This window comes from Ciconia boyciana, chromosome 8 (assembly GCF_034638445.1).
Source record: "Ciconia boyciana chromosome 8, ASM3463844v1, whole genome shotgun sequence".
In the NCBI taxonomy this organism is placed as follows: domain Eukaryota; kingdom Metazoa; phylum Chordata; class Aves; order Ciconiiformes; family Ciconiidae; genus Ciconia; species Ciconia boyciana.
In genome coordinates, this window is record NC_132941.1 from 22,662,642 (window position 1) to 22,676,465 (window position 13,824).

General features: G+C 61.5%; 2 protein-coding genes across 2 annotated transcripts; both read right to left on the reverse strand.

The window, feature by feature from the left end:
* Positions 1-1,296: 1,296 nt before the first annotated feature.
* LOC140655613 (uncharacterized) lies at positions 1,297-4,025 on the reverse strand. Its single transcript, XM_072870352.1, has 4 exons — positions 4,006-4,025; positions 2,429-3,570; positions 2,108-2,207; positions 1,297-1,758 (listed from the first exon to the last, which is right to left on the reverse strand). Exons 1-4 carry the CDS (start codon positions 4,023-4,025, stop codon positions 1,605-1,607), a joined length of 1,416 nt encoding a protein of 471 aa, XP_072726453.1. The 3' UTR covers positions 1,297-1,604.
* Positions 4,026-4,134: 109 nt separating this feature from the next.
* LOXL1 (lysyl oxidase like 1) lies at positions 4,135-13,542 on the reverse strand. Its single transcript, XM_072870510.1, has 7 exons — positions 12,336-13,542; positions 6,901-7,009; positions 6,119-6,256; positions 5,641-5,797; positions 5,449-5,544; positions 5,152-5,267; positions 4,135-4,816 (listed from the first exon to the last, which is right to left on the reverse strand). Exons 1-7 carry the CDS (start codon positions 13,384-13,386, stop codon positions 4,810-4,812), a joined length of 1,674 nt encoding a protein of 557 aa, XP_072726611.1. The 5' UTR covers positions 13,387-13,542; the 3' UTR covers positions 4,135-4,809.
* Positions 13,543-13,824: the final 282 nt, after the last annotated feature.

The following is a 13,824-nucleotide window of genomic DNA, read 5'->3' on the forward strand; positions in this document are numbered from 1 at the left end:
ACGGCAGCGGTGCCGGGACCCCGCGCCCTCCCGAAGCGGCGGCGACGAGATCGGGGCTGCGGGGGACGGGTTGAACGGCCGGGCCGGGATTGGCCGGGCCGGATTGAAGCGACGGGCTGTGATTGGACGGAGCGGAGAACGGATGGGGCGGGCCGGATGCGCCGGGATTGGACCAAGCAGAGATGGGAGGGGCGGGGCCGAGCGGCCAGGCATTGGGTCCGGCCGCGGGACCGCTTCATCTGTGTGGCCGGGCCGGAGCCTCTGTTCGCGCGGGCGGCCCCGCGCTGCGCTCTGGGGGCGGGAGGCGGTTGGGGGGAGGCTCGGCCCGAGCGGGCCGGGGCGCGGGTGCCGGTCCGGTGCGTGTCCGTGCCTGGTGGGGGAGCGGGGCCCCGTCCCGCCGGCTGCTCCCTGCTGGAGTCGGGCAGCGGCGGCCCCGCAGGCTGGCGCGGCGCCGAGCGGGTCGCGGGGCCCCCAGGGGCGGCGAAGGGCACCGGGGGCGGGGGGTCCCGAGCGGGGCCGGGGCCGCAGCGGGAGCCGGGTGGGGCGGGGGGTCGGGGCTGCGCCGGGAGGGCCCGGGCCGGGCTCCCTGGGGGCGGGGGGCGATGGTGGGGCTGGGGCCTGGAATAATAATAATACAGCTAAAAGTAATAACGGCACTCTTACCGTGATTTCACTCTCGTAAACAGAGCGTGCGACACAGCTTCAAGACAGGAAAGCGGGACCAGTGCAACGGAGCTTTCCCTGGGCGGGCAGGTGCTGCCCCAGGCCCCGGTTCCTCCCCGCGGGAGGTGCCCCCCAGGTCCCAAGCACTCACGGCCTGGGGCCCGGGGCTGCGGCTCCCTTCCTTCGCCATCGCAGCGGGGCCAGGGACGGCCTGGGGGGGTTTGCAGCCCCCCAAGCGGGGACTCGGTGCCAGAGCCTGAGAACAAGCCCGGGGGCTGGTTTGGGGCCGAAAAACCCGGCTCAGTCGCGGGTTCAGCAGCTCAAACAAAAGTCGAAGAGCTGGGTTTTCAGAGCGTGGAACCGGAGCCACGTGCTGCGTTTCTGGGCCTGAAAACAAGCGGGGGGGGCCGGGGCTCAGGGCTGCGTTTCTGGGGCTCAGCACCAGCCCGAGTGCCGCCTTTTGGGACTGGGAACCGGAGGCTGAGCGGCCGTTCCCAGCCCTCAACACCGGCTGGGGGGTCTGTGGGTGGGTGGGGCAGGCAGGGCCGTGGGACCCTCACTGGAGGTTGGGGTCTGGTCGCGTTTGTCCCTGAAGCGCGGGACGCTGGCATGCACCAGGCCGAACTCGGCGTGTGAGGTGAGTCTCTGGGAGGGCCAAAGCTTTATTCAGCGTTCAGATGCACCGATCAAGGCAATATTGGGACAGCGATGACAGCTCACGTTGATATTTGAGCGATGACAGTGATTGATTTATGACCTTGTCAACAGCCCCAGTGGCCAGGAGAACCAGGAGCAGTTTCACCCAGAGGCAGTGAGTGGGAAGATGTGCAGCTGGAGCTGCAACAGCAGAGCTGAAGCTGAAATAGAGATTGTAGGGCAGGGGCTGGTGCTGAGATAAACACAGCAGGGCTGGAACTGAAGTAAAATGTGTAAGGGTGGAGCTAGAGCTGAAATAGCGACCCTGGGGCTGGAGATGAAATACAGACGGCAGGGCTGGGGCTGGAATATGGATTCTGGAGCCGGAGGCGAGATGCATGGCGTAGGGCTGGAGCTGAAATATGGACTGCAGGGGTAGAGCCGAATCTAGGGCTGGAGCTGAAATACAGGATGGAGCTGAAATATCAACTGTGGGGCTGGAGGGGAAACAAAGAGCCTGGGGCAGAGGCTGGGGTTGAAATAAATAATCATAGAATCATTTAGGCTGGAAAAGACCTTTAAGATCATTAAATCCAACCGTTAACCTAGCACTGCCAAGCCCACCGCTAAACCATGTCCCCAGGCGCCACGTCTACAGGTCTTTTAAATACCTCCAGGGATGGTGACTCAACCACTCCCCTGGGCAGCCTGTTCCAATGCTTGACAACCCTTTCGGTGAAGAAGTTTCTCCTAATATCCAATCTAAACCTCCCCTGGCGCAACTTGAGGGCATTTCCTCATGTCTTACCGCTTGCTAATACTGTAGGGCTGGAGCTGAAATAAAGATCCTGAGGCTGGGGCAGAAATACCGACCGTGGGGCTGGAGCTGGCATGATGCAGAGCTGGAGCTGAAATCAATACAGTGGGGAAGGGGATGGAGCTGAAACATCACAGAGCTGGTGCTGAAATAGCCACTGTAGGGCTGGGGCTGGGGCTGAACCGAAGGCCACAGGGCTGGGGCTGAAATAAAGACCCTAGGACTAAAGCTGAAATAAATCCTTCAGGGCTAGAGCTGAAATAAATGCCGTAGGGCTGGGGCTGACACGATGCAGAGCTGGAGCTGACATACCGACCGTGGGGCTGGGGCTGAAATAAAGACCAGGGGGCGGGAGCTGCCCCCCCGACCGGGGGGCCGGGGCCGGAGCCGACGCCAGGCTGGAGCGTCCGTCAGCGGAGCCGGGACAGGCGGGAGCTGCGACAAAGCGTGTGCGAGCTGGAGCTGTAAGGAGGCGTCCTTGGGCCGCACGGCAGCACCGGCGGGCAGGGGCCCAGGCCCGGGCGGGGCCGTCCCCGGCCAGGAGCTGGTCCCGGGCAGGAGCCCGGGGTCGCCTCGTCCTCCTGCGGGCGGGGAGCCCGGCCTCTGCCCGCGGGGTCCAGCCCCGCCAGGCGCCTCTCCCGCCGGGGTCCCCCGGCTCTCCCGGGCTGCCCGAGCCCCCGCGGGCGAGCGGCGCCGCCCGGCCCGGCTCAGCCGAGCTTCCCCCCGCCCCCGGCCCGGCAGCCGCCCCCGGGAAGTGAGGGGGGGAGGGGGGGGGGGGGGGCTGTCCCGGGGCAGGGGCGCAGCTCCCCGCGGTGCTCGGCCCGGGGGGCCCCCCCCGGGCCCGCAGCCGCCCCCGCCGGCCTCCGGCCCGCCCAGCCCCGCTGCAGCCGGGCCCGGCCCGGGACCCCCCGCCGCCCCGCCGGGCTCCCCGGCCCCGCTCCGCCCGCGGCCCCCGGCGCCCCTCACCCGGGCTCGGGGCGGCCGCTCCCGCCTCCTCGCCGGGCTGCGCCGCCCCGCCGGGCCCCGGCTCCGTGCCCGGGAGGGAGGCAGGGGCAGGGCTGCGGGCCCGCGGAGCCGAGCGCCCGGGGCAGCCCCGGGACCCGGCGCCGGCGCCGCTCGCCCGGGCTGTTGGCGCAGCCCCGCCGGAGCGGCCCCGGCCCGGCCGCCGCTTGTGCCCCGCGCAGCCGCGAGGGCCGCTCCTTCCCCCGGCCCGGCCCCTTCCGCCCCCGCCCCGCAGCTCGCCGGGACCCCCCGGCCCAGGGCCCGGGCCACCTCCCCCCGAGGACAGCGGGGGCCCCGAGGGGAGCGGCGGCTCCCCCGCCCCGGGGCTCCCCGGGCTGGGGGCGGAGCGGGCCCGGCGCAGCGAGGGGCGGTGGGGGGCTCCTCCGGCCGGGCGGAGGGCGGGCGGGCGGGCGGGCGGCGCTGGGCAGCGGGCGGACCCGCGGGGCCCGGAGCTGACCGGAGGAAAGGGAAGCCCGGAGCGGAGGGAGCCGGGGCAGCGCCGGGAACCGCCACGACAGCGGGACCGCGGGGGGGACGGGGGCGGGCGGTGCTTAAATAGGTGCTGAGAGAGGCGGGACGGGCGGGGGCTGTTGGGGACAGGGGCTGGTGGTGGGCGACAGGAGCTGGCAATGGGGGATAGGAGAAGAGGGGGGCAGGACCTGGCAGTGGGGGCCAGGAGCTGATGGCAGGGCTGTGGCTCCCAAAGCACAAAGGATGTCACCAAGAGCGTGGCCGTGTCCCACACACCCCTGCACAGCCAGGGCAGGCAGCCAGGAGCACGTTGGGGATCGCATCCTTCCCACCCCAATATGTGTCGTGCCCTTTGCTCCCCAGCATCCAGGATTAACGGACAACATGGAAAAGCTAACGGCTTTCCCTTAGGTCACCTCTTGGGAGAGATCCCCATCCCATTCGTGGCCCGAGGACATCCTGGGACATCCCTTGGTGGGCCGTTGCGGTGGCCTGATGCTTGTCATGGTGGTATCGCAGCCTCAGTTAAACACCAAACCCTCAAAAGCAACGTGTTTTAATGATTTCTGGTTTTAAAGCTTGTGAAAATAATAATAATATTAATAATAATAATAAAACAAGACTTCCAGTCATCTCAAGGGCTCCCTCCCTGTTTTTAAAAGCCAAACAGAGGCTTTTAAAAGCCCCCCATTAAGGTGATGGGATTTCCAGCACCTTTGGTCCCCAAAATAACCAGAGCATCCCAGCATGGCAGCCACCTTGAGAAGAGGGGTTGAGCATCAGTGCCAGAGCAGCACCTCCAAATTTGGGCTGTCTTCTTCCCCCCTGGGGAGGCGGGATTGCCGGAGACCCCCCCCCAAAAAAAATGCCCAAGGGGTTAAAGACTACAGAGATCTCTATTGCTAATATGCAATTTACATCATTTATACAGCATTTACGGGCCCCTGCCTTTATTCCAGCTAAAACTTAGCATCGGTTTCCCTTAGGAAATGGAAAAAAAAATGAAGGTTAAAGAAAAGTTAAGTATAAAAAAATATTTCAAAGAGTCATTCTTGCTTCCCCTCCTTTTAACGTGAAGAAATGGGTTTTTTTTCTGGGGGGTCTCAAGGAGCTGCTGATGGGCTCCGGGGTCTCCGGTGGGACAGAGGAGCCAGCTCAGGCGCTTTCTCGAGAGGGGGACAGAGGCTGTGGCAGGTGACGTCCCTCTGGCCCTGCTCCCATCAAGATCTGAAAGAAGACAAAAAAAAAATCCCAGGATTTGGGGAATGCACTTAGGAAGACATTTAAAACCATTACTTCAAAGGTGGGGGGGTGTTGTCTTTTGAAACTCAGCTTCGTTATTTCCCGGAATAACAAGGAAATCCAATATAAACACTCCAAAAGGGAGCGAGACACCAACCCCCAGCTCCACCACTGGCCAAACCCAGCTTTTTTTTGGATACTTGCGCAGAAAACCCGAATGAAGGGGAGGAAAAAAGGAATTAAACTGCTCGGGTCCGACCCCCATCTCTGTTTTTTTTGCCAAGGGAAGGACAGAGAAGGACAGACGGACGTCTCCTTACTGGGAAATCTTGCAGTTTGTCGTGGCGACGTAGCGCCCGGTGTAATGGATGTTGCATCTCACCACGTTGTTGGTGAAGTCTGACTCCAGGACGATGTATTTGGGGTTCACTTGAACCTAAAAATGGAGGAAAGGGAAGGAAAAGCACCCCCCAAAATTAGTAAGAGGGGGGACGAGCAGCACCTAAACCTGTGTTAAAGGAATGGCACCATAAAAGGTGCATGGTCCCAAAGATCCCAAGCTGACCCCAAATTGGTAATGTTTGCCCCTAAAAATCTCCCCCAAAGACCCTGGCCACCTTTAAAACGTAATTCCCTGGCTGCACATCCGTTATATCGATCCACTGGCAGTCGATGTCAGCATTGTAGGTGTCATAGCAGCCCGGGCTCAAGCCCTGCAGGGAGAAAAGGGGGTTCAGGGTGTGCTGGGGGGGCTGGTGAACCCCGAGGAGCCCTTTGAGCATCCTTTGAGCATATCCCCCCAAAGCTACCTGGGTGTGGGCCGTGCAGGCGTAACGCTTCAGGTTGCCGAAATCGCAGGTGGTGTCCTCCAGGCAGAAGCTAGCCTTGTGGCCCTCGGCCACCTTCCTCCCCGTGGTGGCATCCAGCAGGTCGTAGTGGCTGAACTCGTCCATGCTGTGATAGTGTCTGGGGATGGGGTGGGGGATAGAGTCAGGGTGACTCCCCCAAATGGCACCGTCCCCTCCCCAGATGTGATTTTGGGGGCTCCCCGTCAACCCTGGGTCCACACCAGCTTGCCAGCTCCCTCCTTGGGGACATTAATTGCAGGAGCTCGTGGCTTTAGGGACAAAGAGGCGAAGCAAGGTGACACTCCCCTGTCCCAAAGATCTCAAAGCAAAGCCCCAAAAAGCATGAAATGCCATTTTAAAAGCCTTAAAAATGCCATTTAAAAAGCCTTAAAACTGACATGAAAAGGAGGGCTGATGGAAGGGAGGTGGGGACACTCACTGGTGGCAGCTGTGCCACTCCCAGCTGTGCCGGGGCCGGCTGGGCAGAAAGTCGGCCGTGCCCTGGTTCTTCACCCGCTGGGGAAACCGCAGGAGCACCCGCACGTCGTAGTCGGTGGCTTCAGCGGTGTAGGCGGTGCTGGGGACATCGGGGAGGGTCAATGCCAATGTGCCCCCTGCCCTTGGCCCCAGGCCTGGGGGACGGGAGCCCCCCCAGGAGCAGGGCGCAGGTTCAGCCCTGGCACCCTCCGGGAGGAAAATCCCCAGCGAGCGCCTCTGCACGAGAGTTTCCTCCATGGAAAAGGAGATGATGAGAAAAGAAGAAGGAGAGGAGAGAAGGTCCCCTGCCCTGCAGCACCTGCCAGACACATTCCTTTGCGCTTTGCTTTGCTCTTTGCTTTGCCCTTTGCCCTTTCCTTTCCTCTTCCCTCTTTCCTTCTCTTCTCCTCTCCTCCATCTTCCCTCCCCTTCCCTTCCCCTTTCTTCTTTCCCCTTTCCTTCTCCCCTCCTATCCTTCATCCTTCTCCTTCCCTTTCTCCTTCCTTCTTCCCTATCCTTCCTTCCCTTTCTCCTTTCTTCTCTCCTCCATCCTTCTCCTTCATCCTTCTCTTCTTCCCCCATCTCTCTTCCCTTTCCCCTTTCCTTTCCCTCTCCTCCATCCTCCTCCTCCTCCTCTCCCCACCAGCACATCCCCCATTCCCCCACCACCATATCCCGCCACCTGCCTGCTCCCCATCTCCCCCTCGCCCCAGGATGCAACCCACACCCCACGGCTGCTCCTACCTGGCCAGGCACTTCTCCTCAGCTGCACAGCGCAGTGAGTACAGGTGAGCGCGCTGCACGTAGGTGGACGCTTGCACGTAGTTGGGGTCCGGCACCAAGTCAGGGAGACCTGCCAGGAGGATGGAGACAGCCCTGAGGACGGGGATAGGGCTTGGGGACAGGGCATGGGGACAAGGCTTGGGGATGCAGCATTAGCGGTCCCCTTCTTGAAGCAGCCAGCCCTAACCTCGTGGGGAAGGTTTGCTTCAGTGACCGCCACATTTTTTTAATTTTAAGCTGCAGACGGAAAATCCTCCCTTCCCCTCCCCTTCCCCCCCAGCTCCTGCTGGCAAATCCCAATCCTCCATTTTCCTACAGCGGGATTGCTCAACCCATCCTCCTGGAAGCGATTACACCCAGCCCTGGCCAGCCACTGTGCCCAGCCACCCTGCGAGGGGTTACCGGGGTCCCCCTGAGTCCCCTGCCTCCCAGGCATGGGGGGGTGACATGATCCCCAAAAAAGGGGGGTGCCTATTTCCTGCCCTGTCTCCTGTTTTTCACCCCAAAACAGGGGTGAAAGTGGGGGCTCTGCTAACCCCAGGCCCCCCACACCGTTATCCTTCCTGTCCTTTAATTACTGATGTTGCCCTGGACTTGGGGCCAAGGTGAAGCAAGCTGTGGACAGACAGAAAGGCAGACAGATAGACAGCCACAGGGACAGGCGGGGGCTGTCTCGCTTTCCAAAAGCATTGCAGAGCCCAGCTGGAGCCAGCGCTTCCCCCCCCAGCAACGCCCTTTCACACCTCCCCTTCCCAAAGGCTCCTCTGGGACAACCAACCCAGAAAGCATCCTTACATCCGCCCCTCAAGAAGGACCAGGATGGGGGGATGCTCCCCAGGCGCTCCATGCCTCAGTTTCCCTTCTCACAGCCCTCTGCAAAGCCAAGCCCTGCTCTGCAATAACCTCTGCTTAGCATCTCTCCTTCCTGTGAGCTCACCAGCCTGTCCCCATCCCCATTCCCATCCCCATCCCTGTCCTCGTCCCCAACCTCGTCCCCATCCCCAACCTCGTCCCCATCCTCATCCCCATCTTCAGCCCCATCTTCATCCTTGTCGCCATCCTCATCCCCATCCCCATTCTCGTCCCCATCCTCATCCCCTTTCAAGGGACCAGGGGGGGTCCAGCCACATCAGCTCCTCCCTTTGCACCCAGACAGTTTCCAGCATGTTTCCTTTTTTCCCTCCTATTTTTTTATCCCTATTTTCCCTTTTTCCATGGGCAAAAAGAACAATGCCTTCTTGTTTCTTGGTCTGCCTTCCCTCGAGGGATCACGTCACTCCATTGGAGCTCGTTTCCTGCCCCGCTTGCTTGGTCATCGCTGCTGATGTAATACCCAGGGGGGGCTGCACATGCCAGGGGGGAAAATCGGGACAGCTTGGAAAGACTTTTTCCCCCGCTTAAAAAAAATTAATAATAAAAAAAGCGACGGAGAAAGACCCCTGGGCCCCGTCCCGCTTGCGAAAGGAACATTTGTCATCATTTATAAAACAGCTTTTCCTCCCCACTGTTGTTTATAATAAATTCTTGGACGCTCCAGAGAGAAACCCGACTCCTTTACCAATGGGGAGTTTTATTTTCCCCCCATGACGGAGCTTGCCCTGCATGGCCCTGTTGTTATTGTAGGGTCTCACGCCTGATTTTCGGCTCAGGTCCGGCAGCGAAGGGTCAAACCGCAAGTGCCGGCATCGCTGGGGTTAATAGGATGGCAGGATCCAGCCTCACCATCCTCCAAATGTCCCCTTATCACAGCAGGGCACAAAACTGTCCCCATCCAGGGCTGGCCAAATCCTGATCCTTTTTGCTGAGCCAGCACTCTTCCATGTCCTGCAAGTCAGGGGGCCTGGCAGCCCCCCGCTATCGCCTCCGAAAAGGGACAACCACAGCAAGAAAATGTTTGTTTTTCCTCCTCCGCCCCTCAGCCTGCCCCGGGGAGCTGCCAGAGAAGATTTCCTTCTTATTCACCATGAAAATTAGAATAATAAAAAAAGCCAGGCCTGCTCCCCGCCACGCTGTTTGTGCAGGTGTGCTGGGCTTAGCTGAAAAATCCCAGCTCCAGCAGTTTTCCGAGAGGGCGGCTGCTTCGCCGCCCTGTGCCCAGCAGTGCTGGGTCCCAGCCCTGTAGGTGCAGGGACCTCCAAAGGGGGTGGCTGTGAGCAGTGGGGACAGGGATGTGGGGACACCCCTGAGTGACTGAGACACACCCCTTCATCCCCCCATCCTATCCCTGCAGCATCCCTCCTCCAGGACCTCCTGGTGCACCCCTTCATCCCAGCCCGGGCCCACAGCATCCCTCCTCCAGCACCTCCTGATGCACCCCTTCATCCCCCCATCCCATCCCATCCCACCCCCACAGCATCCCTCCTCCAGCACCTCCTGACACACCGCTTCATCCCCCCATCCCAGCCCCACTGAATCTTCTCCGGATCCCTGGGTGGTTGTTAAATGCCTGAAGATAGCAACAAAATCAACCCAAACCCATCCCCAAGCCCACAAAAGGGAGACTTTCCCAGCAAGATTGTAATCTCCTGGCCCAGTTGCCCCATCCATGGGTGACAGCATCCTCAGGTGTCACCACAGCCACCACAACTCAAGCTTAGTGGGTACCAAAATCCCCATCACCCCATGGGATTTCCAAAACCTGCTCCCATTCAAAAACCAACCCCGGGCAACCCGTTCCCATGAGGGCAAGGGAAAAAACCCCGCTGGAGATGGAGCAAAGCAGAGGGGAGGGGTCCAGGTAGGGGTCAGGATGAGGAAGCCCCTGGAGATGCCTCCTGGGGGTTGGTCAAGAGCAGGGACCCCCAGTGGGAACCAGCACCTTGGTCAAACCCCACGAGGAGGGGTGGGCTATCTGCCCCCACAGCTTAGACGCCACGTGGGCTTGGCTTTCACCAGCCAAGACCTCCTTTGCACGAGATGATTCAGCCCCTGGGCAAGACTTAGGTGGCACTTGGGTCCTCTGCAGCAGCTGTAAGCAGGAGACATGAAGACTTTTGGTGTCTCATCCCCATTTCCTTGCCAAAGCCTGGTCTACTGCCTTTACCTCCCTCTCTTGACCAAGCCACATGAGGTGCTCCTCTCCCACCTCCACCATGGCCTGGCCACCTATAGATTTAGGGCTGGAAACCATTTCAACTCTCATCTTCTAAGGTGACTTCACCGCTGGTTTGGATGGAGGGAGGCGGACAATCCACGATGCTCATGCAAGCCCCTATAAACCCCCTCATAAAAGCTGGTGGGATCTAATTGCCTAATTAACCCCCCAGGTGCCCCAGTGAGGGGCCAGGAATGCTGCACATTCCTGAGCCGATTAGGAGGCTCTTAAAGAGCTTAGGTGCATAATTAACATCTGATTTGGCTTTATAAAGTGTTTTGACCAATTAAGAAACCTGCCTGAAGGGTGGCCCCGCAGGTGACAGGCTTGGGGTTTTTTTCTTGGTGACTCCCAGGGAGGTGACAGCTTTCCCCAAACAAAGCTTGGCTGGAGAGAACAGTAGGTGACCCGGAGGAGAGGCCAGGCAGTGGGGTGGCCCCAGAGAACCACTTCCCTGGGCTGGTCAGATGATCTTCATTCCCTTCTTTATTATTAAGGAAAAACGTGAAGAAGGAGGCTGGGAGCTCCTGCACAGAGAGGTGGGTGTCCCGCTGAGGGGCTTGTTGGCCAACGAGGGTTGTCTGTCTGTCCACAGGCACCCCGATCCCCTTGGCAGAGCCATGGCACCATCACCTCCTGGCCCAGCTTCCAGGGATCCTTGAAGGACGCAGCCTTTGCCAACAGGGAGAAGATAAGTTTGGCAGGCATCTTCTCATTTCCCTCTGTCGCCTCGGGTCATCTGCAGGGCAGCGGTCCCCTGGTGTCCCTCCCCAGAGACACAGGACCGCCAGCATCCCTCCCCCCTCCATCCCTCACCCTGCCATCCCTCACCCGGCAGGAGTGGCTGCTCCCGGTGAGGCAGACAGAGATCCGGAGGAAGATCCTCTCCACACAAACCCTGTCCCCAAGCTCTTTCCCACACATCTTCAGTGGGGCTGGCCGGACCTCAGGCTGACCCAGCCCGGCTGCTCTCGCTGTGTTTACTTGCTCACACGCAACGGGGCAGGGCTGAGAGGAATGCTTCCCCCAGTATGAACCCTCTGGGATGGGATTTTCTCAGAAACCAGGGATGGGGCTGGATGGGTTATGGGGTCAGATGGGTCAGAGGCTCCAGCTGAGATGGGTTTCCCAAGGGACAGGCAGGGAACAGATCCCCCAGGCTGCTGCTCCTCACGCCCTCCAGCCTTGCTTCCAATTTCACCATGGAGCAAAAACACTCTTGGCAAGCCTCAGCCAAAAGCCACAGGATTTCATCAGGATCGGGGTCAGTAGGACATGAAATGACAGTGTCCCTGCTGCGGCCTTGGTCCCCTGCTGCAGCCCCAATGTGGCCGGCACGGAGGGGCAATGGGAGCAATTGGCCCTGGATGAGGCAGCATAGATCCACCCTGTGAACTGAGTCTGCCCCGGCACAGGGCACATGGCCAGAATGATCCAGGGCACGGCACTGTCCTACCCCAGGAGCACGGCGTGCCCCCAACCCACGGCACACAGCCACCCCACGGATGCAGGATGACCTGGGACGTGGCATACGGTCATGCCAGGAGCGCAGCGTGACCCCAGCCCACGGCACACAGCCATCCCACACAGGCAGGATGACCTGCGATATGGCACACAGCCACCCCATGCAGGCAGGATGAGCAGGGACATGGCACACAGCAACCTCACAAATGTGGGATGACCTGGAACATGGCACATACACCCCCCCCCCACATAGCACAGTGTCCCCCCATCCCACAGCACAGACCCATGCTACAAGCATGGGATGACCTGGGACATGGCAGAGACCCACCCCACAAGTGTAAGATGACCTGGGACATGGCACATAACCCCCCATCAAGCACAGTATCCCCTCATCTCACAACACAGACCCACACCATGAAGGCGGGATGACCTGGGACATGGCACAGACCCGCCCCACAAATGCCAGATGACCTGGGATGCAGCACAGACCCACCCCACAAGCACAGGATGACCTGGGACATGCCACAGATGCACCCCAAGCCCAGACCCTGCTGGGACTTGCCCCTACGCACCTCTTCCCTTTCCTCCCCATTTTTCACCACCTCAAACATCATTCCCAAAACATGTAGGGTTTCCAACAGCCCCAGCCCCTCAGTGGCCCCTAGGCCACTTTTGTCCCCATAGCACCAGGGCAGCATCCTTGGAGAGCAACTGGCGCCAGACATGGGTGCAGAGGGCTCTGCCCTAAGGGATGCCTTCCCCCTAGGTGATGGAGCACCCAGGGCACCATCCCACCCCAGGGAACTGCCACCCGCCCCAGGGTCCCCCCCAGACTCACCCCGTCCGCCGTGGCTGGGCCTGTAGACGCTGCCCACGCTGACCCGGGCTTGGCTGTCGGGGACGGCTTGTGGCATTTCGGGGCTCCTGGCAGGCAGGTAGGACTCGGGGCGAGGAACCCCGTAAGGCTCCAGCGCCCGAAAAGGTGGCTGCGGCTCGTAGGGTGGGTACTGGCCCCCATACCCTGTCCCGGCAGGAGCCTGCAGGTTATCGGCCGATGCCATGCTGTGGCCGGCAGGTTGCTGGTTGGCGTATGAGTCCGGGCCACTCTGCTCCGGTGAGCCCCCCGCATCGTGATACAAGCTATGGGAGTACCGGCGGTCCAGCCCATCAACCGGCTGGGGGGCGGCGGGCACGTAGGGGCGTTCGGCCGCCGGGTAGTAACTCTGGGCTCTATAGGGGCTCTGCTCCTCCCCGTAGTCCTCGTAGCGTGCCCGGGGTTGGAAGGGGTACACCACGCTGGCGCCCGCCGCCGCCGAAGCCACGGCCGCCCCGCCGGTGCCGGTGCTGCGGTAATAGGTGTATGCCTCGTCGTATGCCCGGGGTGCCTCGTAGGGCTCGTACTGGGGGGCGAAGGGGAACTGGGGGTACGCCGGCTGCCCGACGGAGGCGTAGGCGAAGGATGAGGATGAGGAGGAGGAAGGCTGGCGCGAGCGGCCGGCGGGCCGTACCCGTTGGGAAGCGGTGCTGTCGCCCACCGGTCCCTCACGCCAATTTTCGGGCACCTGCCCGAAACCGAAGGGATGCCGCGTCTGCCCCCGCACCGTCTCGGAGCCCGGCCGCGGCGGTACCGCCGGTGCCTGCCGCCGGACGCTGCCCGTTCCTCCGGTCATCGCTCCCGCCAACAACAACCGGTTCCCTCCGGGTCTCTCTTGCCCCGCCGGTACGTACTCGGCGCCGGTATTAAGCAAGCTGTAAACGCGGCCGTTGTTCTCCCATTGGATCAGCTGCCTCCAAGGCTGCCCGCCGCCTGCCTGCTCCTGCCCGCCCGCCAGCAGGCAGAGCCCGCAGCCCAGCGCTGCCCACAGCCCCCAGGCTCCCCGCCGCGCCATCCCGTTAGCGGTTGCCGCCGGCCCCGCGGCGGCTTCCCCCAGCGCCCGCCGCCCAGCCCCGGCGGAGCGGCTCCCGGGGCGGGCGGAGCGGCCGCGCTCCCCGGCGGCGGCGGCGGCAGCGGCGGCGGGGAGGGAAGCGGCGCGGGGCGGGGGGAGAGCGGCGGCGCCGGGTCCTAGGAACCGCCTCCGGCACGCATCCTGCCCGCCGGGAGCCGGGAGGAAGGGCTGCAGGATGCTGGCTGCGGGCAAGAGGCTTCCACGCGGGATAAAAAGCTGAAGTTTCGTGTTTTTACACTTTATAAAACCCTGGAATGATTCCCGCCTTCAAAATGTGGGGCGAATTCTGCTGGTTTTGGTGTTATACAATGGCCTCGAAATAGGGGTCAGGCTTGTGGAAAGCATTGATGCAATCCTGCCCCGTGCCACTGCTCGGAAGGA

Excerpts from the sequence above, each read along its gene's own strand:
- LOC140655613 (XM_072870352.1), bottom strand. The coding sequence starts at position 4,025 with ATGGGGATCTCTCCCAAGAG. Across the intron at positions 2,208-2,428 it reads CAGCCCCAGCCCCACGGTCG|CTCCAGCTCTGCATCATGCC; the intron begins GTATGTCAGCTC and ends TATTGATTTCAG. Across the intron at positions 1,759-2,107 it reads CCCTACAGTATTAGCAAGCG|CTCCAGCCCTAGATTCGGCT; the intron begins GTAAGACATGAG and ends CCTGTATTTCAG.
- LOXL1 (XM_072870510.1), bottom strand. The coding sequence starts at position 13,386 with ATGGCGCGGCGGGGAGCCTGGGGGCTGTGGGCAGCGCTGGGCTGCGGG. Across the intron at positions 6,257-6,900 it reads GAGGAGAAGTGCCTGGCCAG|CACCGCCTACACCGCTGAAG; the intron begins GTAGGAGCAGCC and ends CGATGTCCCCAG. Across the intron at positions 5,545-5,640 it reads CCTGCACGGCCCACACCCAG|GGCTTGAGCCCGGGCTGCTA; the intron begins GTAGCTTTGGGG and ends TTCTCCCTGCAG.